The sequence below is a fragment of the Canis lupus genome, chromosome 35, assembly GCF_011100685.1.
Source record: "Canis lupus familiaris isolate Mischka breed German Shepherd chromosome 35, alternate assembly UU_Cfam_GSD_1.0, whole genome shotgun sequence".
Classification (NCBI taxonomy): Eukaryota; Metazoa; Chordata; class Mammalia; order Carnivora; family Canidae; genus Canis; species Canis lupus.
This window is the reverse complement of record NC_049256.1, coordinates 6,124,135-6,147,377: the sequence shown is the minus strand read 5'-3', so window position 1 is coordinate 6,147,377 and position 23,243 is coordinate 6,124,135. Positions and strand designations below refer to the sequence as shown.

Genomic DNA, 23,243 nt, shown 5'->3' with positions numbered 1-23,243 from the left:
AGAATGACGGCTATGGAATAACCAGAATGCTTCTGTTGAACCATGTCTGCATAGGTACCAGTAAAATGAGTACTTTTCAATAAAAGGGGTCCCTCTAAGAATTCTTCCCTACTGCGTCAGAACCAGTCTGGGTGCTGGAAGGTCTTTCTTACCATTGTTTCACTTCAGAGATCTCTGCCTCGTAGTACTACTCTCTGGATTGCCAGTTCTTATTCCTGCTTTCCCCCAGGCCGGTCTGTGTCCTGCCTGGAATGCCATAAAATTCTTCTGGGGTCTCTGCGTTCTCTGATCACCACCTGCAATTACAATCCCCCCAAGAGGAATTTACTAACGTCATTGGAAAACGAAGTCTCACAGCATTTAACTACTTTCCCAAGGTCCACGTTGAATTTGAGAGTGAGCCAGCATTTTGTGCTTGTGCGGTGGAAGCAATAAATACCATCCAGCACCGCTTCCAAGTAGCAATGCATTTAAAATGATAAAGGATAAAAAACAGTTTTCAAAATCGTCAGTCCTGCTCTGCACCACAGCGGATGTTAACATCTTGCTTACCTGCCATGTATAATTGCAATATAGTGAAGAGTTTGTGAGCCAAGGGGCCTGATGTTCATTGTGAGGGTCAGAAGGCTACTATTTGCGGTTACGAACATTTGTTGGCCTCCTACCTTGAGGACCAACTTGGTGCTTCTTTTTACCACTAAGAGACTAGTGGACGTAACGATGACAAGGAGGTGGCCCTTGTCCTCCAGTGTAGTAGGATGACAAAGACGCAGCTGAACATCTCATACAAAAGATGTGAAAACGAAGTAATGTGGGGTTCACATGGAGGGTGGAAAGTGATTCATTTGGAGGCAGGGAGAGCAGGAGCAAAGGCACAGAGGCCCTGGCAGGAAGGTTGTGTTTTCAGAGCAGGGGGTGGATTGACAGGCTTGTGTAAGAGGATGTATGGAAACATGTAGTCAGAGCTGGAGTTGGAAAGCCCATACCTTTGGAATTGGTTTTGGATAAATAGAAAAACCTGAGGCCATTCCCCTTGGCTTTTAAGACACTCATCTTGAAAAGTCTTTTAATTCATGTTGTATAGAGCTGAGCAGAACCCTAACTAGGTTGGTACATCGTCACTGCTGCCGACACAGGGAATTGGGAGAAATGAGGTTTCCCTAAACCAGTAAGAAGGCTTAAGGCATTCAGGGATGGCCAGCGCCGCCCCACACTCCTGGCTGGGGAATGTGTGACATGACCCTCTTGGGCTGATAGCATCCCCAGCTTGTCCAGCTGTCCTGACTGGGCTCCATATGAATGGCAGCTCTCTTTTACATCATAGTTTAATTTGAGATCAAATTGTGCTTTTCTTGGAAGCTGCCTTTATGCTTTAAGTCAGGGAATGTTTAGCTTTCAGCTGCAGAAGCTAATGGCTAGGGAGCATGACCCCCACCCCCTCACCGCCCGGGTTGACCAGCAGCAAAGCTATAAAGGGGCCTTTGACCTCTTGAACCATAATGATAATATATTTATTGAGATCTTAGTATATACCAGGCATGGCATTGAGCATTGCAGATGTATTCTCTAATTTAATCTTCATAACGGCTCTGTGAGCAAGATTCTTTAATTCTTATTTGACAGATGAGGAATTGTAGCTTATAAAAGTCAACTTCAAAAAAAAAAAAAAGTGAACTTCCTTGAAGTCATGCTGTTAGTGGTGAAGTTGGGACTTGAACCCAGGCACTGTGATGTTCTTACTTTTATCCCCTTCCACCGTTTGAAATCTGATTTTTAGAAAAGGCATTAGAGATGTACGGATGCCAAGTGTAAATACCTATGGAGAGGCAATGTGGGTAGGAGTTAGGGATATGGACCGTGTAGTCGACCTGACCTGAGTGTGCATATTGGCTCCATACCTTGCCCGTGTGACCAGACAAAAGACCTAACCTTACTGCAGCTTTCAGAGTCCACGCCTGTAAGATGCTACTGACAGCTGCACATCGATTGTCCAAAGTGTAAAAATGCAATAGTATACACGACTGCGTGGCCCGTGGTATGCTCTCAATAAATGTGAGCTCTTGTTGTTATCCATAAGGAGTTATGTATGCATTGTCCACCACTGGGATATTTGTGTTTTACTAATCAAATACCACTTAAGCCAAAAGAAATTAATCTAATGGAAGAACTTGTAAGAATCTGTACTCAATTATTTTTTAATTAAATAATATGCAAATATCAGGGCACCTGAGTGGCTCAGTTGGCTAAGTGTCTGCCTTCAGCTTAGGTCATGATCTCAGGGTCCTGGGATGGAGCCCCGCAGCGGGCTCTCTGCTCAGCACGGAGTCTGCTTTTCTCTTTCTTTCCCTCTACCCCTCCCCTCTGCTCATGTGCTTGCTATCTCTCTCTCTCTCTCCCTCAGATAAATAAATAACATCTTTTTTAAAAAAGATAATATGCAAATACTCAATGGCTAGAAGCCCAAGTAATACAGATGACCAAATTGTCTTTAATCACCCACTTGGTAGAATCTGGCTCTTCCTCAATTCTGTGGGGGAGCCCCCTGAAGGGGGCAGAGGGGTCCTTCCTTGGCATCTGGAAGTGATGCTTGCAGGCCACCTTCTTCGGGGGCTGGCTTTCCTCCAGCCTTATTGTTCAAGGCTCCTACTCTCACTGCTCTTATTAAAAGCACAGCTGGGGATCATGTATGTAAGGAATGGAGGTGTCTAGTAGGCAGAGAAAGATTCAAGGAGGCAGTTCTAGCCCTGCTCTGTCCCTAACTGGCTGTGTGATCTGAGCCCTCACCTCTTGACTATAGAATGAGGGTTTGAAGTTAGAGTCATCAGTCCTGTCTCCAGGGCCATTTTGCTCTACGTCTGCACATGATAAATGCAGGAGTGATGAAGCACTTCCATGCTAACAGAGTTGCCCACAGTCGCATACTTCCTGAGTGGTGGAGCTAAGACTAGAAAGAACCCCTCACGCCTAGTCCTCAGGGCTTGCATAGCTGTAGTAAATACTCACTTAAATGCTCTGTTTAATGCTTTGTAAATGCTTTGTTTGTTGACTGTTCTCTCATCCAAGTTCTCATAAACAGGAGTCATTTCCATTTCTATAATCCTCTGGCCCTATCATTCTAAATCTTCTCTTTTTCTCTCTGAGACTAGCAGAGTTGTCCCAGGATTTCAATAAATCAAGTGTCTTTCTGCCCTAGCTTGGAAGATCCCAGTGTGATAGAACACAGGGCACAAGAGAGCCCACCTTCAAGCAGCTGCCCTGTTCCTGAGTGCCCCTTCAGCTGTGCCTGGGAAGGTGGCTTTACTCCCCAACAGGTGTCCTGCGTCTCTAATCAAAACCATCAACTGCTGAGAATGGGGAGAGCAGCCACTTGTATAGACCCAACCCTTCCTGTCTTCTTCACTCCCCTTATTACACTATTTCTACCTTCATCCGAGACCCTGCCAACAGCTTTGACCAGGAAGAAATTCAGAGGAATTTCTGGCATCTCTGCCACCCCCCCAGGAATGAAAATTACTTCAATGTCTGCCAATGACTTGGGATAACAGAGCTATTATTGCTCAAGTGCAGAATTCTGGTTCTCTTGCTGCCACATGCTCCCGGCCTGAAATCCTTCAGCTTGATGGCAGCAGGGTCTATTTCTACTAAAATGTTGTTTTGAAATTTTCTACTGCAGTGATGCCCTGTCCTCCTGTAGCCTCTGGTGAAGCCTCTCACTGGGCCAGCTCAGATATGTACTTTCTCCGTCCACCCAGAAGACAAACCCACATACACACAAAAAAATGATCATCAAGGAAGATTTTCAGAAAATAGCTTCAATTACCCTGAGCACTGTGGTTCTGGGCTGGTCTCTGGGCTCTGTTACCAAATCCGCCCAGTGAATGACCCACCCCTGGGAAAGACAGCTCATAAGGCAAAGTCGGAGAAGTGACAAGAGGGCTTTCTGCTCTCCTCAAGGAGAAATCTGAGGAGATTCCAGTGTGGCAAGGACCCAGCAAGGAGGGAACCCATGAAGACGGAAGAAGGAAAGTCATGATTAAGCAACCAGACAACAAGAGCTACAGGTCTCAGTAGACTTAAGTAATTTTTATCTTGACTCTCCCATTCACTAGGTGTGGGACCTCCAATAAATCACTTTCGTCATATCCTTATCTGTAACAGGGTTGGATTAAAGCAGCCCTTCTGGAGAAAGCATTCAGTTAGCACACTATCTCTTCTCCACACTGGTGAGGGGCTAGGTGGAGGGAGGAGGGGAGAGAATCTTCAGCTGTGGTTCTTGGCCCTGGGGAGTTGGTGATCTTGTCGGGAGACCAGGACATGGACTAGTGGTGGTGATAAATTTGTTGTGTGGGATTTTGTGCTGAATCCCAAGGCTTTTTTTCCACTACAGGAATTTAGAATGGGGCAAGAGCAGAGGACTGGGAAAGCTTCTTGGAGGAGATAAAATACAGGAAGGGCCATGAAGGGTGGTTAGAATGTTAGGAGGGAAGAGGAAAAAGGAAATTTCCAGGTGAGAAGAGCAAAGAACAAAGACCGGAACAGGGTGCATCTGTGGAATTGGGAGAGTTGCCTGATGGAGGAAGTGGCTGAATAAAGTTTGTAGATGGGGCCCATTATGTAAGCCTTGAAAGCCATTGGATTTTTTTTCCTTTCTTCCTTCCTTCCTGTTTGTGTATCTATTACATAAGTCATCTAGAACTCTTTGGCTGGGGAGATTTGGGAGTAAGTAGTGCATGAGAGTTGTGTTTTTAAAAGATTTGTTTCTGGTATCAAGATTTAGGAGTAAACTTGATTAAATTAAGAGGGACCAAACAGGCAGTGGTTCTTAACCCTGGTGGCGCACTGAGAAATTATGGATACCTTGGCCCCTTCTCTAGATATTCTGATTCATTTGGTCTGGGGAGAAAGTCTGAGCATAGTCCCTTCTTTTCGTTTTTCTCCCTCCCTCCCACCCTCCCTCTTTTCTCTCTCTTTCTGCAGCTATTTGGATGTGAGGAGGATAAGGCCCTGAAATAAAACAGTTGCAATTGAAATGGAGAATTAAGATAAAGAGACATTATAAGGGTAAAAGTGCCAGGTGCCTTGCTAATGAGACATAGGGAATGAAAGAGAGATTCCATTTATTTCTTTGAAATATTTGTTGAGTACTTACCATATGCCTCTAGATCAGAAGCTATAAGAAATTCAGATGGCAAGACCCTGGTCCTGTCTTTAAGGAGCCAATGTCTAGTAGATGACAAAGAAAATAACTATAACACGAGGAGAATATGGAAACTGGTGTAGAGATACACAGAAAGGAGAGCGGTGGAAGGTTCCTCTAAGAGACAAGGTGAAGAAAGTTCTCCACAGAGGTCCCGTTTAGTGACAGCTAGAAGCATCAGCAGGTGAGCTTGGGGGAAGGGCCCCCCCAGGGTGAGTTAGAGTGAAGGGAAAAGTGTGGAGGCAGCTGGGTGTAATGAAGGACAGAATTAATGCATGATGAACAGCCTGATCCCTAAAAAAGCAGGTGGTATGTGGAAGGCTTGGTGAGAAAGATAGATTACTGCCAGAAAAGGCTAGATTTTTTTGTGTGTTCCCTCTTGATTTTTAAATGTTGGCAATGTTTATTTATTTTATTTTTTTATTTTTATTTTTTTGACAATGTTTTATTTCTCGAACTTAGTCATGGTTAAATGAGTATTCATTTTATAAGTATTTCTTTAAATGTACACAAAAGTGTATAAGCTTTTTGCTTGTATATTATTTTATAGCTTTAAATGTTTAATTAAAGAATGGTAGATATAAACAGTGTGACATACATGCACCTAATAGTACAATCTTATGAACTTTATCAAATAAATAAACAGAAAAATATACATGAATTAACAACTGTAGTTGGAAATGTTATAATATGCATCTCTAAGAACCATGAGTCAAATAGAAATAAGAACACTATGAAACAAAAAAGAACACTATGATATGAATGAACTGAAAATACAATTAAATAGTACACATACATAAAAAAAAGAAAACATATTCTTTTTAAATATACATGGCACATTTACAACAGGAGACATGTATCAGGCCATAAGTTCCAAAGAATCAATCCCATTTGGACAATGAGATTATGGGATTCTTATTTTTTAAAAGATAGCTAAAATAAAATCCTACATATTTAGAAACTAGGTGACATATTATCAAGTGACATTTGGTTTAAAAAAGTAAATATTTAGAACTAAATAAAACACTAATGATAGAATTTGTGTAACACAGCTAAAGTAGTACTTAGAGGCAAACTTATAGCTTTCAATAAATACACTAATGAATAAGAAAGTTTGGAAACAAGTGAGTTATCACTTTACACCCATTAGGATGACTACTGTCAAAAAAGCAAAATAACAAATGTTGCGAGCATAATATTAACTTTTCAAAACAAAACAAACAAACCAAAAAAAAAAAAACAAAAAACTTTTCAATTAAGGTATCATTTGTATACAATAAAATTCACACATTTTAGAAGTCAGGTTTTTTTAAGGTCTCAAGTGACCAGGTAAGGAATTCAAATGGGCAGAGCTCATATGGTGCAATAAAAAATCCAATAGACTTGGCATTGAATTATATTGACAAGTATGTGACTTTAGACAAACTACTTGAGTCTCAGGGTCTCATTTTCTCATCTTCAATCATGACAGGACTATATCTCCAGGGAAATGTGAAAAGGATAAAATAGTGTATGTACAGTGCTTGACATATAATAAGGATGTAAGAGGTATTAGTTCACTCTATTTTACTCATCAGAATCTTCAGGGGTGAGACCATAATCCCTGCATATTTGAAAAATACCTTAGTTGGTTCTGATGTACAGTTAAAGTTTCAAATCATTGGTATAGGCAGCAGGGGCCATGGCAGGCTTTTGATGGGGGAAATGGCATGATTAGAGCTCTACATTAGGGCTATAGGGTGAGTCTATAGTGGCACTCACTGGGCCTGGAAGCCTGGGAAAATGTGGAAAGGGAGAGTGTGGAGAGCAGATGGAAGATTAGATCTGGAGGGGACAGTGATGAGCTTGGTTTTAGTTAATATTTATTTATTTATCAACAAGCAAACATTGGTTCAGGCCTACTTTGAGTGAGCCCCTGTATTTCATACAGAGATAAATGCATCTTCACTTCCCTGACTCATCATTTAAGGAACAATTCTTGGAAGGCTTTCTGTGGCCTCTTTCTTCTGCCTCATCCTCTAGCTGACTCAGGTGGTGATACTGGTAGCAGAGGTTTAGGAAAGGTAGGGGTTTCCAGTTGACTGGGGTACAGAGCTCTCAGCCACAGATATTTCACTGGGGCAGAGGCTGGTAGGATAAATAGTGGCTTTCATCTTTCTTTTAGGATCTTTGAGCCTGGGACCCATAACCACTTCCTAGTCTAGATCCCATTCTTGATACAAATTCCTAGATCAGGTGCTGATTATTCTCCTCCTCCTCCTCCTCCTCCTCCTCCTCCTCCTCCTCCTCCTCCTCCTCCTTCTTTTATAACACTAGGAACTGCCAGGCAAGTAGAATAAACATGAAACCATGATATCATTCATCTAGCATGATTAGGTAGCTGTAACAATGGTCACCAGAATGGGCTACACAGTCCCTGCTCATGTTTCCTGGACAGTTTCTTGAGGCAAATACATGTCACCAGAGGACTTATGCCGGCTACCTATCATGTTATCACAAGAAGGTAACTGTCACCAGACCTTGAAAGAAGGAACGAAATATCCCTTGTATCTTGTTTTGTTCTCAATAGGCCCACATATCCCTGTTTTGTCTTGACTTCAGGTACATGGTCCCATGATAGGGGGAACTAAATTAGGCAAGGTGGTCAGAGAGGGTCCTAAGGAAAAGATTATTGATGTCATATTGGGAGGAAGAATGGAAGCTAACCCTGGCAGGGTTAGGGGTTGGGGATTGCAAGGCAGCTGGAGTGTTCAGCCTTATGAGCATGGAAATACTCAAAACATAACGAGCCACTGTGTAAAAGGAGATTGGAGAGGTAGTTAAGGAATGGAATAAAGCATCTAGCTGGCATAATTTTGTCTTTGCCCTAAGATCAATAAGATGGCACTGAAAACTTTTTAAAGCAGGGAGGTAAAATAAATCAGATTTTCATGTTGAAAAGATTGTGTGGCTGCTGTGTAAAGACAAGATTAGAGAAAGGCCTGAGTACTTTTGGGAGTAGTTCAGGTGAGCTATGACGATAGCTTGGGCTATGTGATGTACTAGAGATAGAAGTAAACCAAAGATTTAGGAAGCAGATTTGATAGTCCTTGGCGATGAACTAGAAATGATGATATGAATCAATGGAAGGGAAGATTAACTAAGTGGTGACCCTTGTGTCCTGTTGCCGTTCAACTCTATAGACCTAAAACAGGCCGCCTCATCTTTTCTCTGCAAATCTCTATCTGGCTTGCTGTGGATGGAATATTTGTTTCTCCAAAATTCATATTTTGAAACCTAACCCCTAAATGGTGTTAGGAGGTGAGACTTTTGGGAGGTGATTAGGTCATAATGGTGGAGCCTCATGAAAGGGATTAGTGCCTTTATAGAAGAGCCTCCAGGGAGCTTCCTTGCACCTTCCACCATGGGAGGACACAGTGAGCAGAAGCTGTGATCTGGGAAGTGAGCTCTTTCCAGACACCGAATCTGCCAGGACCCTGATCTTAGACTTGCCAGCCTCCAGGATTGTGAGACATAGACGTCTGTTGTGTAAGCTGCCCAGCCTATGGTATTCTGTTATAGTGGCCCAAGGGACCTAAGACATGGCTTATTGTTAACCACCCATAATCATTTTTCCAGTCTTTTGATCTAAAATCTGGACATAATTATGGACTTCTACCTTTATCTCCAAACCTATGACGAATTGTCATAAAGTCCAGAATTTTCTCCTTTTGAAATGTTTCTTTCATTTCTCTCTCTCTTTTTTAGAATTCCAGTTTGGGCCCTTATAAAATACCTGGCATTTGGTGCCTACATTTTATCTCCCAGTTCTGGTCTCCATCCTGAACACTGTAACCCAGTGAGTCTCTTTTAAACATTGCTTTCACCATTCCCTTCCTGCCACAGAACTCTGCAGGGATTCCTCATTGGCCTGAAGTGAAAATCTCAATGCCTTGGTTTAGAATTCACGGCTTTCTGCAGTCTGTCTCCGATCCGCTTTGCCACTCTCTGCTTCCCTACAGTAGTAGTTTTACAACTCTTTTAAAGTTACTGAACCCTTTGTTCAAATGGAATCCTTTGTTCAAAAACATGGCAGCTCCATATGTACAGCATGTGAGTGGAGCTTTTGGTTGAAGTAGGGATGGGGATTGATTTCCTCTCCCTCCTCCCATTGCCTCCTTTCCTTCCCTACCTGCTTTGTCCCCTGAGATGAGTCTGCTCAGAATGTTGTTTGAAGTCCATAGCCTTCCAGGAATGCTCTTAGGTAGAAATAGGTGTTCACCTCAAGGAACAACTGGGTCACTGAATCCAACATATGTTTCCCTCCACTGAGCCTCTAGTCGGCCTCTCTGCTTGTTTCCTCATCAGGCAGGGGCTCTGCCTCATAAAAGGCCCCCTCTGTGATGTAACATGAGCATCTTTACCACACCTCTGTAGTGAGTGCAAGAGGAGTTTTGACATACTGCTTGTTACAGCGTCCTTCAAGAAGTTAAGACCATCACAACAAACACAGCCCCATAGAAGCAATTTTATAGGGACTGTCCAATGTGCTACCAGCACTCCTCGGGTCTGATTTGATTTAGAAAATGTTATATTGAGATCAGTGGTTTCCAAATGTGGGGGTGGGGCCCTGGAATTTGTGTTTATAAATAGCCCCCTGAGTTAAGAACCAATAAATCGAGTACTAGGAGCAGTGAAGTAGGATGGAGATTCTAAGCTGAGTCTGTGGGGATATTCAGTGATAATACTATGATAGTGCTCTATGTGGATATGATAATTCGCAATATATTTTTTCTCATGAAGAAACAGAAGAGTTAGAAGAGCAGAAGAAGAACAGGTTTGCAGGGGATCATCTTTCAATTTTGAGCAGATGGAATTTAAAACACCTGTGAGCCATCTAGGGGCAGATTTCCAGCAGGTAGTTGAAAATTTGGGTCCACGACTCAAGAACGAGGCTAGGGCTAGACTGAGGTGAGTTTGAGAGTCATCTTTACAGGGGAGATATAGGTAGGGCTGTGAAGGCAGGTGAGATTTTAATTTTTTTTAGAAGACTGATCACACAAATAATACTTTATTCCGACTTTGAATTCTATGGTCCTGCTAAGAAAGAACATACTTCTTAGGAAAAAAATGCTTCTATGTGCCAATATAAAAAAAAATAAAATCCAGGATAATATGTTCATGTGAAAAGAGCAATGCAAGACTCATAAAATATTATCTTTTGCCTAAAGAGGTTGAGAGAGGGGTAAAAAATATTTATCTCTCTGCATAAAGGAGCCACAAAAATACTAAGAAATCGGTAACAGGTAGGTGGGGTGCCAGGGAGACCATTTGCTTTTCCCTTCTTGATTTTTTAATTGTTTAACAATGCGAATTATTATCCATATAAAAATTAACTTACAACCTGATAAAAATGGAGGGGAGATTGTAGGAGTCCTGCCATATTTACATTTTCCTGAGCGATGAAATAAAAAAACAACAACAACCCTACCATTTATTATAACTATTACATCATAAAAGAAAAGAAAGGGCATCTTGAAACAAAAAAAAGCAAGAAAGAATACCATTTTTAAAGAAAGTCTTTTACTTGATACAATATTGTTGTCTCTTTTGCGCTTTGCTGTAGACCGATGACCACTTCATCACCACCTGGCTGTGGCCTGAAGAAGTCGTGGACACCACTAGTTAGTTAGTAAACTAGTAAATACAATTTTCTTTTTCTTTTTTCTTTCTTTTAAAAACTGAAGTATAATTAACATATGGTGTTATATTAATTCCGGGTGTACACTCTAATGACACAACAGCTCTATATATTACTCAGTGCTCATCCTACGTGTCCTCTTTAATCCCCATCCCCTCTCTCACCCATCCTCCCACCTCCCCCATCAGTTTGCCTTCTATAGCTAAAAGTCTGTTTCTTGGTTTCTCTCTCTCTTTCTTTTCCTTTGCTTGTTTGTTTTGTTTCTTAAGTTCCACATATGATTGAAATCATATGGTATTTGTTTTTCTCAGACTTATTTCATTCACCTAGCATTATACTCTCTAGATCCATTTACGTTTATTGCAAATGTCAAGATTTCATTATTTTTTAATGGCTGAGTTATATTCCCCTGTGTATGTCTGCCACAAAAGGGGTAAGCCTTTTTTTTATTTATTTTTTTATTTATGATAGTCACACACAGAGAGAGAGAGAGAGGCAGAGACACGGGCAGAGGGAGGAGCAGGCTCCATGCACCGGGAGCCCGACGTGGGATTCGATCCCGGGTCTCCAGGATCGCGCCCTGGGCCAAAGGCAGGTGCCAAACCGCTGCGCCACCCAGGGATCCCAGGGGTAAGCCTTTTAAGAAGGAGGAGAGTGAGTCTGTGAAATGCCTTTAGTAGGCCTTGGGAGGAAGGGGACAGGGTGAGTAAAGGAGGTGGAAGATGTGGCCAGAGAGAGAGGATAGAGACTTGCATCTGTTCAAGTGCAGTCTCATGGAAGGAAGAGCTTCGGGAAGGAGGGAGTGGGTGGTGGATGAGGCTGATACTGTCAGCTGCAGCTACTGAGAAGGATACAGGGTAAGCAGAGGCCAGGGACTTTGGAATTCAGGATTATCCTGCAATTTTTGTAGGGCTATGTGTCCAGGGGGGAATTGTTTTTGCTGGCCTGAGCACTGATGGGAAGTGAGAGGTCCCCTTTTCCCTTCAAGGACTTCACAGAGAGAATTCCATCCGAAAGCCTCCTGTCCATCTTCCGCCTGCCTTAGAAAGAAAATGTTAGTTTTGAAGGAATCCAATTACTTAACAAAGATTGGTGAAACCCAGAAATACTGATTATTGTGGATGATTCTGAGAGTTGAGGTCCTTCAAAGGGGCGATTCAACTCCTTTTTTGGGGAAAAAAATTTAACTTGGAGCAGAGATCTTTCAACCTTTCAACCTTACATATAATCAGGGTTCAGAACCCTTCATTGCGAAACTTCTGTGGGGAACTTACTTCTGAACCTTTCAGCAGGTACTTTCAAAGTATCATCCCTTTTGATGTGTACTTACCGGCAAGTGAAGGAGAGTTGCCAGGAGGCTCAGAATCTGGTTGGCTGATCCCAAACCACCCAGAAAGACTTGAAACAATGGATTCGGAGTGAGGTGTTTCTGTGAAAGGAATGTGAAAATAGGTCTGTTTAGGAGCTGATTTCATTTTCTGACTATTGATAACTTGGCCTTTTTTTCATTCTTTCTGTACTTACTACATATATCTATGCCGAGAGCCTCCTTTCCAGGACAAATTTTATCCTCATATTAAAAATGTTGTGTATATGTATGTGTCAAATATTTATTTAACTGAATAATTGTTGAACATATTACTTTAGCATTTTTCATTATTTTTTTGCACTCTTATCCCTCCTTTTAAGTATTTTTTATTATAAAACATTTCAAATAATACAGAAAAGCAGAAAGAAGTGTCCAGCAAATACACGTGTAATCTATCCTTAGATTTAACAATTTTTGGTATTTGTCCATATTTGCTTTATATGCAAACATTTTATATGTACATGCACATATGTAATATTTCTCAAAACTATTTAAAAGTTAAGTTACATCCACCCAGAAGCTTCACCTCTAAATACTTCATACCTCTCTAAAAACAACGTTCTCCCATATATGCACGATACCAATATCACATCTAACTAAACTAACAATTCTCCACTCTATATTTAAATTTCCCCAGCTGTCCCCCAAATGTCTTGTGTATCTGGCTGTTCAAAGCAGGAGCCAACCAAGAACATTTCTAGAACCATCTTTTTTTCTAGAACCATCTTTTCTAGAACCATCGTTCCTCCCCCTTCTCCCAAGTTATATTGATGGACTGAAGCGACTGGACCACTTCTCTTAAAAATGTCCCATTGTGGATTGGTCTAATGGTTTCCTTGTAGTACTGTTGAGCTTGTCCCTCTGTTCTCCGTATTTCCTGTATCTGGAAATTATAAAGAACAAACGCTTGATTGGATTAAAATTAAACATGTTTGTCAAGAACACTTCATGGGTGGTGCTGTGCAACTTCCTATTGTTCCCATCTTCAGAACAACACACTTCCAATACCTCTGAAGCCTCTGTTTCCCTTTCCAATGCCACCGCTCCCTCTTCCCACCAGAGGCAGCGATTATCCTGAATTCTCTATTGACCACTTCCTGTGTTTTCTTTGCAGTTCTATCACAGACCTGTGTATCTCCAAATAATACATTGTTTAGTTTTAAGCTTGTGTAAGTGAAATGATACTGGATATATATTTTTTGTGAGTCATGCAGTGCTAAAATTGCAATTTATCCACGTCGAGAAGCGAAGCTATAGGTCACTCATCTTCATATCTGTGTGGTATTCTCTTGTATGACTATACCACAACTAATTTATTCATTTTGCTCTTGATAGACATCAGATTGCTCTAGTTTTTTTGTTATTAGAAGCAATGCAGCAGTAAATCTCCTCATGCATATTTGTAGTCTACCTATCCAAGACTTTCTCCAGGGTATATATATCTAGGGGTGCAATTGCAGGGATGTATGGTATATGCAAGTTCAGCTTTGCTAGGTACAGTTCAGGGTACAGTTACAAAGAACACGAACCATCCCGGTTCATTAAAACAGAAAGGGATTTACTGTGTTATTGGTCATTTACAGAATTGTTAGGAGGGTAGAAGGAACAGATTCTAGGCTGAGCTTTTAGGAATGATTTCCTAAGCTACCCCAAAAAACTGGGCCACCAAGAAAGCTACAGCTTATCCCATCAACAGGAAGCTATGTTTTGAATTGAGAGCTGCCAATATAGTTCTGGCTGCAAAGCCGCACTGCCTTAGGTACAATTAGGAAGCCACTTCAGCTAAATCAGGAAGCCACTGTTGGAACTGCTGGCTGCAAAACCAAGCTGCCTCTGCTCTGAAACCACCTTTTAAAACTGAGAAACCACCATTATAATTTCTGCCAGCAAAATAAGTGCCCTGAGGCCCATCTTCCCCCACAGAATTCTGTTCAGGTCTCACTGAGCACATTGGACACGTCAAGCCTCAGTTGTATCTGGAATTCCAGCTATAGGGGTGTCCTGGAAATGTAGATTTTAGTTTTCTGACCTTTGGAATGTAAGATGGCCACGCAAAGGAGGTTGGAACAATGGTTGAGCAAACTAGTCCACAGTCCTGTCAAAACGCTCTCTCCTCTGATGGAGTCAGCCTGTGCCCCTGCCAGCGGCACATGAGAACACTTGTGCTTCTACATCCTTGCCAGTGCTGGCTTTGTTGGGTGTTTGTGTTTGAAAAGCTATTTTATTGTATCTTCATTTGCAGTTCCACGGTTAATTACGAGGTTGAGCATATCTTCATGTATATATTCATATGTATTGGCCATTCATGTTTCCTTTTCACAGATATGTCTGTTTATGTCTTCTGTATATTTCCTGTTCTTTTTGTTTCTTATTCATTAGGATTCTTCACATATTCTGGATAATAATTCTTTGTTGATCATATTCTACAATTGAAGCTTGTCTTTTCACTTTTCAAATGGTGATTGTATTGAAAAGAAGTCCTTATTATTTGTCAATTTTGTTAAATTTTTTTCTTGAAGGTTTGTGCTTTTCTTGCTTGTTTTAAAAATCTTTCCCTACTCAAGATCATCAGGATAGTTGTTTGTATTGTTTTAAAAAGTTTCGGTTTTACTTTTCCTGTTTAGTTCCCGATCCACATGGGATTGGTTTGTATGGACGGTGTGAGGCAGGAATCCATTTTCATTTGTAGGAAAAGCCTTCTGATCTGCAATGCCAAGATTTATCATAGATCCTGTGATATATTTATATTTAATTATAATATATTTATTATAAATATTGTAATTTAATTATAATATTTATATTTAATTTAAATATAGATTAGTTCCTGGGCTCTCTCTATTCCATTGGTCTGTTCTTCATCCTTGTATTATTAAACTCATAATCCTGATTATTGAAACTATAATACTTCTTGATTCTGGTGGAACCCATTCACCCGTCTCAGGTATACTAGGCTTTTGGCTCTTCTTTATATATTTTATTTTAGTTTAGTTTTATTTATTTTTATTTTTTTCTTCTTTATATATTTTAGAATTAGATTATAAAATTCTATAAAACATCTTCGTAGAATTTTTACTGGAATTTCATTGAATCTATAGAACAGTTTGGAGTGAAATGAGATCTTTAAGATAATCTTCCTATCCATGGAAAAATTAGGTCATTCTGTTTATTTAGGTCTTTTTTGTTTGTTTGTTTATTTAGGTCTTATTTAATATCTTTCGCCAAAGTTTTATGTCTTTCTCCCAAAAGTTCTTACAGATTTTTTGTCAGACTTATTCTCTAGTACCTTATTTCATTGTTGCTATTGTAAATATTTTTAAAAATTGCATTTCTTGACTTTTTTTGCTAGGATGTAGAAATGCAGTTACTCACATTGATCTTATACCTAGCAAACTTACTAAATTCTGTAACTAATGCTAATAATCTATAGATACTTGAAATTTGCTATGTAGAACATAATATCTGCAAATGATGACAATCTGGTTCTTATTTTTTTGAATCCATATTCTTTTCCTTATTCTTGCCTTAGCACACAGGTTAGGATTCTAATACAGAGTTGAGTAGAAGTAGGAACAGTGTGTAACCTTCTATTATTCCTAATCTTAAGGAGTATCTGTTAGTATTTCACAATTTTTAAAAAAAGATTTTATTTACTCATGAGAGACACACAGAGAGAGGCAGAGACATAGGCAGGAGGGAGAAGCAGGCTCCCTGTGGGGAGACTGATGCGGGGATCATGCCCTGAGCTGAAGGCAGATAGATGCTCAACCACTGAGCCACCCAGACATCCCAGTATTTCACAATTGAGAACAAGGTTTGCTCATGTTAGTTTGAAGACATCTTTTTTCATATTAAGGACATTTCTTCCTCTTTCTAGTTTATAAAGGTTTTTTGTTACTATTATTTGCTTTTTGTCTTATGAATGCTCCTTTGAATTTTATCAAGTGCTTATGTTACATCAATTTAGATCACAACATGACTTTTTCTCCTACTAATGATATAAATTACTTTAATCTGTATTCTAGTGTTGATCTAACCTTTTGCTCCTGGAATAAACTCTATTTGGTCATGACTTTTTTCATTTTTTAAATTGTTGGATTGCTTGCTAATATTTTGTTCAGGATTTTTTTCATTCACAATCATGAATGAAATTGATCTTCAATTTTCCTTTCCAATAGTGTCCTTCTCTGAATTTTTGTATCAAGCATGCACTAGCACATAAAATCAGTCTGAGAAGTGTTCCCCTTTTTTCTGTTCTCTAAAGAGTTTGTATCACTGGGTTTTTAAAGAGGCTAAAGGCAGCCAATTTGGAGGAGAGACCAGTCTTTGGAGTCAGAGACATGTTTGAGCTCTCATCTTTACCATTTAGTAGTTGAGAGCTCTTGGGCTGGTGACTTATATCTCTGAGGTTCAGTTTCCTCATCAGTCAAGTGGAAGTAGTAATACACACTCTCCTTGCCCTAAAGGGTTGTTGTACTATCATGAGAATTAAATAGGATACTTTATGTAAAAATGCAGTATAAATCCTATAAGTAAGATAACCTCTGCAAAGCTGGCCTTAGGGAAAACATTGTCCAGTGAATTGCTTCCAAAACAGTCTCTGATACTGCAAGTCAGATAGAGGGAGCAGACATGCTCTCAGGGACTTCCTCTCCTTATAACGTTGGAGTGAGAAGCATGACAATGTACTTTCAGAGGAGATGGTGTTGGAAGTTTCCAAAGTCAAATTTGTAGCCTTTCCTTCAGAGCCTTGGAGAGGGCCCAAGTCACTGAATCATTGAATGTCATGGCTGTTCTCATAGATCATCCAATCGATGGGGAACGGCAGCCAAGAAGGTATTTAACTTATATCTGGGGATTTATGATCTCAATTTTTAATAGCACATTAATTTTTGCATGTGTATTTTGATTTACAAAAATAATACCTTCTCATGGTAATGGTACAAGAGAGATTTTAAAAGATGTGAAAGAGATAAATGAAAAGTCAAAAATTTCCTTCTTCTCTAGTCACTTCATCCTGTTCTCCTTAGAGACAACTTTTTAAACTATCTCCTTTTACCCTTTTGGAGAGTCACTGCCACATTCTAAGTGATATGAATTTACCCTCTATTTCTTGATTTATAAGTTTTTAGACAGTATCTGTTGTCTCCCCACCATAACAGTGATGAATTTATCTTTCTTTCCTTTATTCTTCTTTACTTTCTGTTAGTCACATTTTATTTTTAGTTTCTCTTGATTACTACTATAATTATCTTTAATAATGTTAATAATATTTAATACACAAAATCTTTAAATAATGTGAACTTTATATCTCGACCTATCAATTTTAGCATTTCCTCTGAATTCTCATTACATGAGATGAGAAAATTAGTTCCTTTGCATTTCCCTTCCACCTCCTCATACCTTCTGACCCCTGCCATCTGTAAAGTTACATTTTGAAGTCGTGGTTTATAACATACATTCTGTTCTGTAACCATATATGTCCTTTATGCTTTGTGTATAGGTTGATCCTAGAAACCAAAAGCCAATATCTAAAGTTTATAATATTAAGATTACATAAATATGTGTTTGATAAAGACCATGTATGTGATTACAAAACTAGAGAAGGAATTGAGATCCTAGTTTAAGTGTGAGCTCCTGAAGGAGAAGAAAACTCAAAAATCAGCAGGAAAAGTAATTTCCAGGAGAGGGGAAGAGGAGCCTATTGTAACTACTTATTTTTATTATTACTTTATGCGTCTGTCTTGTAATTGTCCAACGTTTAAATTACACCATTTGTTTCAGAGAATCCATCTTCTTTATGAATACACTTTTTATAGCTTGCTGAATTTTTCTCATTTTCCTAGGTTCTAATTTAGACCTATAGCTTTCTAGACCTGTTGCACAACCATCATCCTGGGGTTTCTTTTCACTGTCTTTGAGGTTGAGACTACTGTTCTGTGCATACTGTGTTACTATCTTGCATTCCTTTCTTGTTTTACCATAACGTATACTTGAGTAATGCTTTCAGAGATGATAACTGTGTGATAAATATCTGAGTCCTTCCATAGCTATTAATTTCCAGATTTTATTTTTATTTGTGATTGATAACTCAGTAAGATACAAAATTTTATATTTATAATAAAATTTCCTCAAAACCTAAAGATGATACTCCATGCTCTTATGCCATTGAATGTTGATGATAAGAAATCTGATAACAATATGATTCTGGTTCACTTGTAGAAGACTCGATCTCGATCATTTTTTCTGGAAACTTTATGTTTGGCATTTCAAGATGATGGCTTATGGTGTGTGTATGTGTGTGTGTGTGTGTGTGTGTGTGGTGTTTTAATTCATCCTTTTCATGACTTGGTGATGTCTTTAGAGTGGCATCTTTCTTTTGCTCTGAAAAATTTTTAAATAATTTTCTATCTTGCATGTTTTCTGTTCTCCTTTTCTTGAATATCTATTAGGTGAATAATAAACTTTCTGAATTGATTCTCATAAGTCTCTACCATTTTTAAAAAGATTTTATTTATTTATTCATGAGAGACACACACAGAGAGGGAGAGAGAGGCAGAGACACAGGCAGAGGGAGAAGCAGGCTCCATGCAGGGAGCCCGATGTGGGACTCGATCCCACGCCCTGGGCTGAAGGCAGCACTAAACCACTGAGCCACCGGGGTTGCCCAGTCTCTTTACCTTTTAATTGTGTTTTTCCGTAAATCTCTGCACTTTTTAAAAACAATTTATTTGTTTTAGAGACAGAGCGAGCAAGAGTGGGAGGGACAGAGGGAGAGGAAGAGAGAATCTCAAGCAGACTCCATGCTGATTATGGAGCTTGAGTGGGGATTGACCTCAGGATCTGAGGTGATGACCTGAGTCAAAATCAAGAGTTGGATGCTTAACCAACTGCACCACCCAGGCACCTAAATCTATGAATTTTTAATTTATAATCTGAGAAACCAATGCTTTTCCTCTAGGTTTTCTATTGAACATGTTATTTTATCAATTAAATCTTTTAAATTCAAGAATATTTTGTGTTATCCAGTATTTTGGGTGAGCATCCTGTGTTTTTGTCCTCCTCCTCTTCCTTTTCCTTCTGTATAAACTATAGAAATGTATAATCTATTACTTTTCTCTTAGATACTGATAGAAAGTTTTGAAGGTCTCTTCTGTTGCCTGTATTGTCTGTTTCCTCTAGGATATTTTGTTTTCTTTTGTCTTATTCTTTCTTGGGCTATTCTTTTCTTCTAATTATCAGTTACTTGATTAAAATAAAATTTGTTTATTTATTTATTTTAAAGATTAAAAAAATCATTTGTGCACAAGAGAGATAGAGAGAGCACAAGTGGGGAAATAGGCAGAGAGAGAGGGAGAAGCAGACTCACTGCTGAGCAGGAAGCGGCTCGGGGCTCAATCCTAGGACTCTGAGATCATGACCTGAGCCAAAGGCAGACAGCTGACCATCTGAGCCACCCAGGTGCCCCCAAAATAATTTTTATTTAGTTCTCGCTCTGAGCCAGATGCTGAGCAAGACTAACCAGGCCTCCATCCTCAGGGAGATTGCACTATGGTCGGGGGAGGGGGGGGGCGGTGATTTTCAATGATCAAGTAAATAAATGGATAAACAAGAATTTCTGTTTGTAGTAAGTGTCATGAAAGAAATAAAGTGGGGTGATCTGAGAGTGAGTGATGAGGTGGGGTCTTGTAGAGTAAGTGATTAGGAAGGCCTCTTTTAGAATGGGACAGCTGACCTGACACCAGCAACATGACAGCGGTGGGGGTGATCAATGGGAGAAGGGTCAGATTATATAGCACCTTTGGGTAGGCTCTGGCATAAGACTTTAATTTAACTGTGGCAGGAAATTATTGGAGCATTTTAGGAGGAAGGTGATTATCTGATTTATGTTTTTAATGATCAACTCTAGCTGCTGAGGGGAGAGTGAGGGGGAAGGATATGCAAGAATGCCGGCAGGAAACCATGAGGACACTTGCAGGGTCTAAGCAAGGAGGATTAGTAGGGTGATGGTCAAGAATGGCCACCAGGAGAAAGTACCATGAGGGCAGGACAGAAAGTGTTCCAAGGAGAGAATGGTCCATTGTGTTAACTGCTGCTGTAATGTCTCAGAAAGTTAGGATAGAGCAGTGAGCATTGTACTTGGCAAGCAAAGATTATCAGTGACTTAGCGGTCTAGGAGATGGTGAAGGGGAAACTCAGATGGAGTGTTTGCAGGGTCTGGACCTCGTAACTGGGTAAGTTACTGTAGTAGTGGACTTATCACTTTCTGCTGGTAGCTTGGAATTGAAAATTCCTTTTATATTTGTTCCTAACCCAAAACACTTTGTAGAACTGTCCATATTTCTCCCAAAGCCCTCCCCTTTTCTGAATATTTCCCACTTATGATTAGATCAGAAATCATCTCTGGTGAGGAACAAATGGTTTTAATTTACGTTTATTTTTTTAAAAAAATTATTTATTTATTCATATCACACACACACACACACACACACACACACACACACACAGGCAGAGACACACAGGTAGAGGGAGAAGCAGGCTCCCTGTGGGGAATCCAGTGCTGGACTTGATCCCAGGACCCGAGGATCACGCCCTGAGCTGAAGGCAGACACTCAACTGCTGAGCCACCGAGGCATCCCACAAGTGGTTTTTAAAATCTCTATTTACTTCCATGTAGTTCGTGATTATTTACAGCCACAAAGGGCTCTTAAATTTCACTTTGTTAATGGGGTATGTGTGCAGACTGGGCTCCTTTTAGGCTGCTGCTGTTGAAGCCAGAGAAAACTGAGGCTAGAGCAAGTGGTAGGGAATTATCAGGAAATGGATGAAGTTATTGAAGTTATGATATACTGTTCGGGTGCACTCAATATCTAAAATCCAGAAATCAAACCATGAATCTGTAAACTTTCCTTTAAAACCTAAAACCAAAAAGCATGGATTTATTTCCATAGTGCCTAACAAACTCATTTTCTTTTCTCAAATTCCAAACTCTTTGAAGGTAGTGATCAGATCCAACTGGTGGAGGGTGTGTAAGAAATATCAAAGTGACTAATATGTGCCTGCAGTTCTAAAGATATGATCTCATTTAATCCCATCAACAGCCTTAGGTGATAGATTATTTTAATTTCTATTTTACAGATGAGGCAATTGAGCCCTGGAGAGCGACTAACCATGGTCACACAGCTAATGACAAACATATGTGATAGTTAAACCCACTTCTGATTTCAAAGCTCATGTTCATCCATTCCTTTTTCTTTTTCTTTTATTTTTTCTCTTTTAGCTTTTATTTTTATTAAAGATACAGATGCATAGACTATAAATACAGAAATAATTCTACATGGGTGATTAGAAAATATTGCAGTTCCTTGTCCTATCTCCAGAAGCATCCACTTGCAATGCTTACCTCTCTTGACATTCATTTCTAAATTTGTAAGTAATCTATTTCTTTGTTATTTAAAAAAAATTGGAAATTAAGTATTTACCTCACACATGGAATACAAGGACTTTGTTCTGTATTACCTATCTGTTCCCCAGCACACAATTCATCTTCTCCATTCTTCCACTATAATTAAATTCTAATTTTGGTTAGCTCATTATTCAGAGTTTATTAAGACAATGGATGCTGAATCATGCAATACACAATTACTATTTTATTTCTGTTATATCTTTCTGTTTTCCTGAGAGTTAATAATTGTCTTCTTGTTTCATTTACTTAGTTTTCTATATATGTGTCACTAATTCAATGCCAACTCTCCTGATATATTCAGTTTCATCTTCTCAAAGGAATCTCCTCTGGTTCTGATTATCTCCAAACTGGACTGATTGCTCTGTACATCAGTGATATATCTGCCATCCTGAGTTCACCTATTATCTTGATTAATTCTCTCACCTCTTCCTTATAAGTCTGAGAAAGTCTTTATTTTACCATCTATCTAGTTGACAGCTGAATATAAAACTCTAGGTTTCAAAACATTTTACTTCAGAAATTTGGAGGCTTTGTTTCATAATCTTCTGGCTTGTTAAATGAAATCTGTGGGATTTTTTTCCCCTTCTCCTCTCAAGTTTGTAAGGTCTAATCTCTGTTCCTAGTATACTGAAATAGCACAATGATGTGTTTTGTTGTGGATCTATTGTGCTTCCTCCTTGGAGACTTGGTGGGTCCTTTTAATCTAGAAGCTTTGGTCTTTCAGTTCTGGGAGATTTTTCTTTAATTATTTTGCTGGTGACTTCTCTGTTTTCCTTTTTTAAAAAAAATCATGGACCAATTTTCAATTTTTTTCTTCCCTGTTTCTTTCTCTTTTGTTTTTCTTTCTGTGAATTTTTATTATCTTAAATTTTTATCTTAAGCTATATTATCTTAATTTCTTAGAATTATTTGAATGTTCTTTTTTCATAGATTTAAAAAAAACCAGAATACTGTTTTCCACTATCTCTCTAAGATATTGATGATGATGTGGGGAGACATTTTCTCTTTCTCCTTGCTTTTCTTAGTTTCTTTTGGTCTCTGTATTTTCAAATCAACATATTTTATTGACTCCAAGACCCTTCAGGCTAGTGCATTCTTGACATTACAAGATGTCCCTGAAATTATTTGGTATATAGTTTATTATGACTGCCTCCTAGCTTACAGTTATGCAATACCATCAATTTGTAGGCTCTATCTGGACTTAAAAAATGTTCATTCAGAAATGTCAAGCATTTGCATCTTAGAATAACTGAAACAGGATAAATATTCTTCACACAGTTGGGGATCCTTGCCACTCTGCCCATAGTTTAAGAGTGTGCTTCAGAAATCCGCTTGAAGTCATCTCCCTGTGATGGTGATGATGGTGGTAGTGGTGGATGGAAGGCTTTACTGACAGTGGGCCTTATTGTAAGGTGATTCAGCTTGGCTATTCCATTAGGAAACCCTGTGATGATTATTTTCTCTTGGGCCAATAGGATTCTCAAGAGAAGAGTTTTGAATCTTCTGCTGCTTGGCTGCCAGTCTTCTGAGAGTC

At 39.4% G+C, this 23,243-nt stretch overlaps 1 protein-coding gene across 4 annotated transcripts in view; it reads right to left on the bottom strand.

Moving 5' to 3' along the window:
- The window catches only part of CDYL (chromodomain Y like), a 230,361-nt gene extending 220,837 nt beyond the window's left edge, over positions 1-9,524 (bottom strand). For all 4 annotated transcript variants that reach the window (XM_038584070.1, XM_038584075.1, XM_038584076.1 and 1 more), the window contains exons 1-2: positions 9,369-9,524; positions 153-296 (exon numbers count right to left, since the gene is read on the bottom strand). In XM_038584070.1, coding sequence (XP_038439998.1) covers positions 153-155 — 3 coding nt within the window. In that variant the 5' untranslated portion in view covers positions 156-296; positions 9,369-9,524. The remainder of the gene's footprint in view (positions 1-152; positions 297-9,368) is intronic.
- Between the last annotated feature and the right edge of the window lie 13,719 nt (positions 9,525-23,243).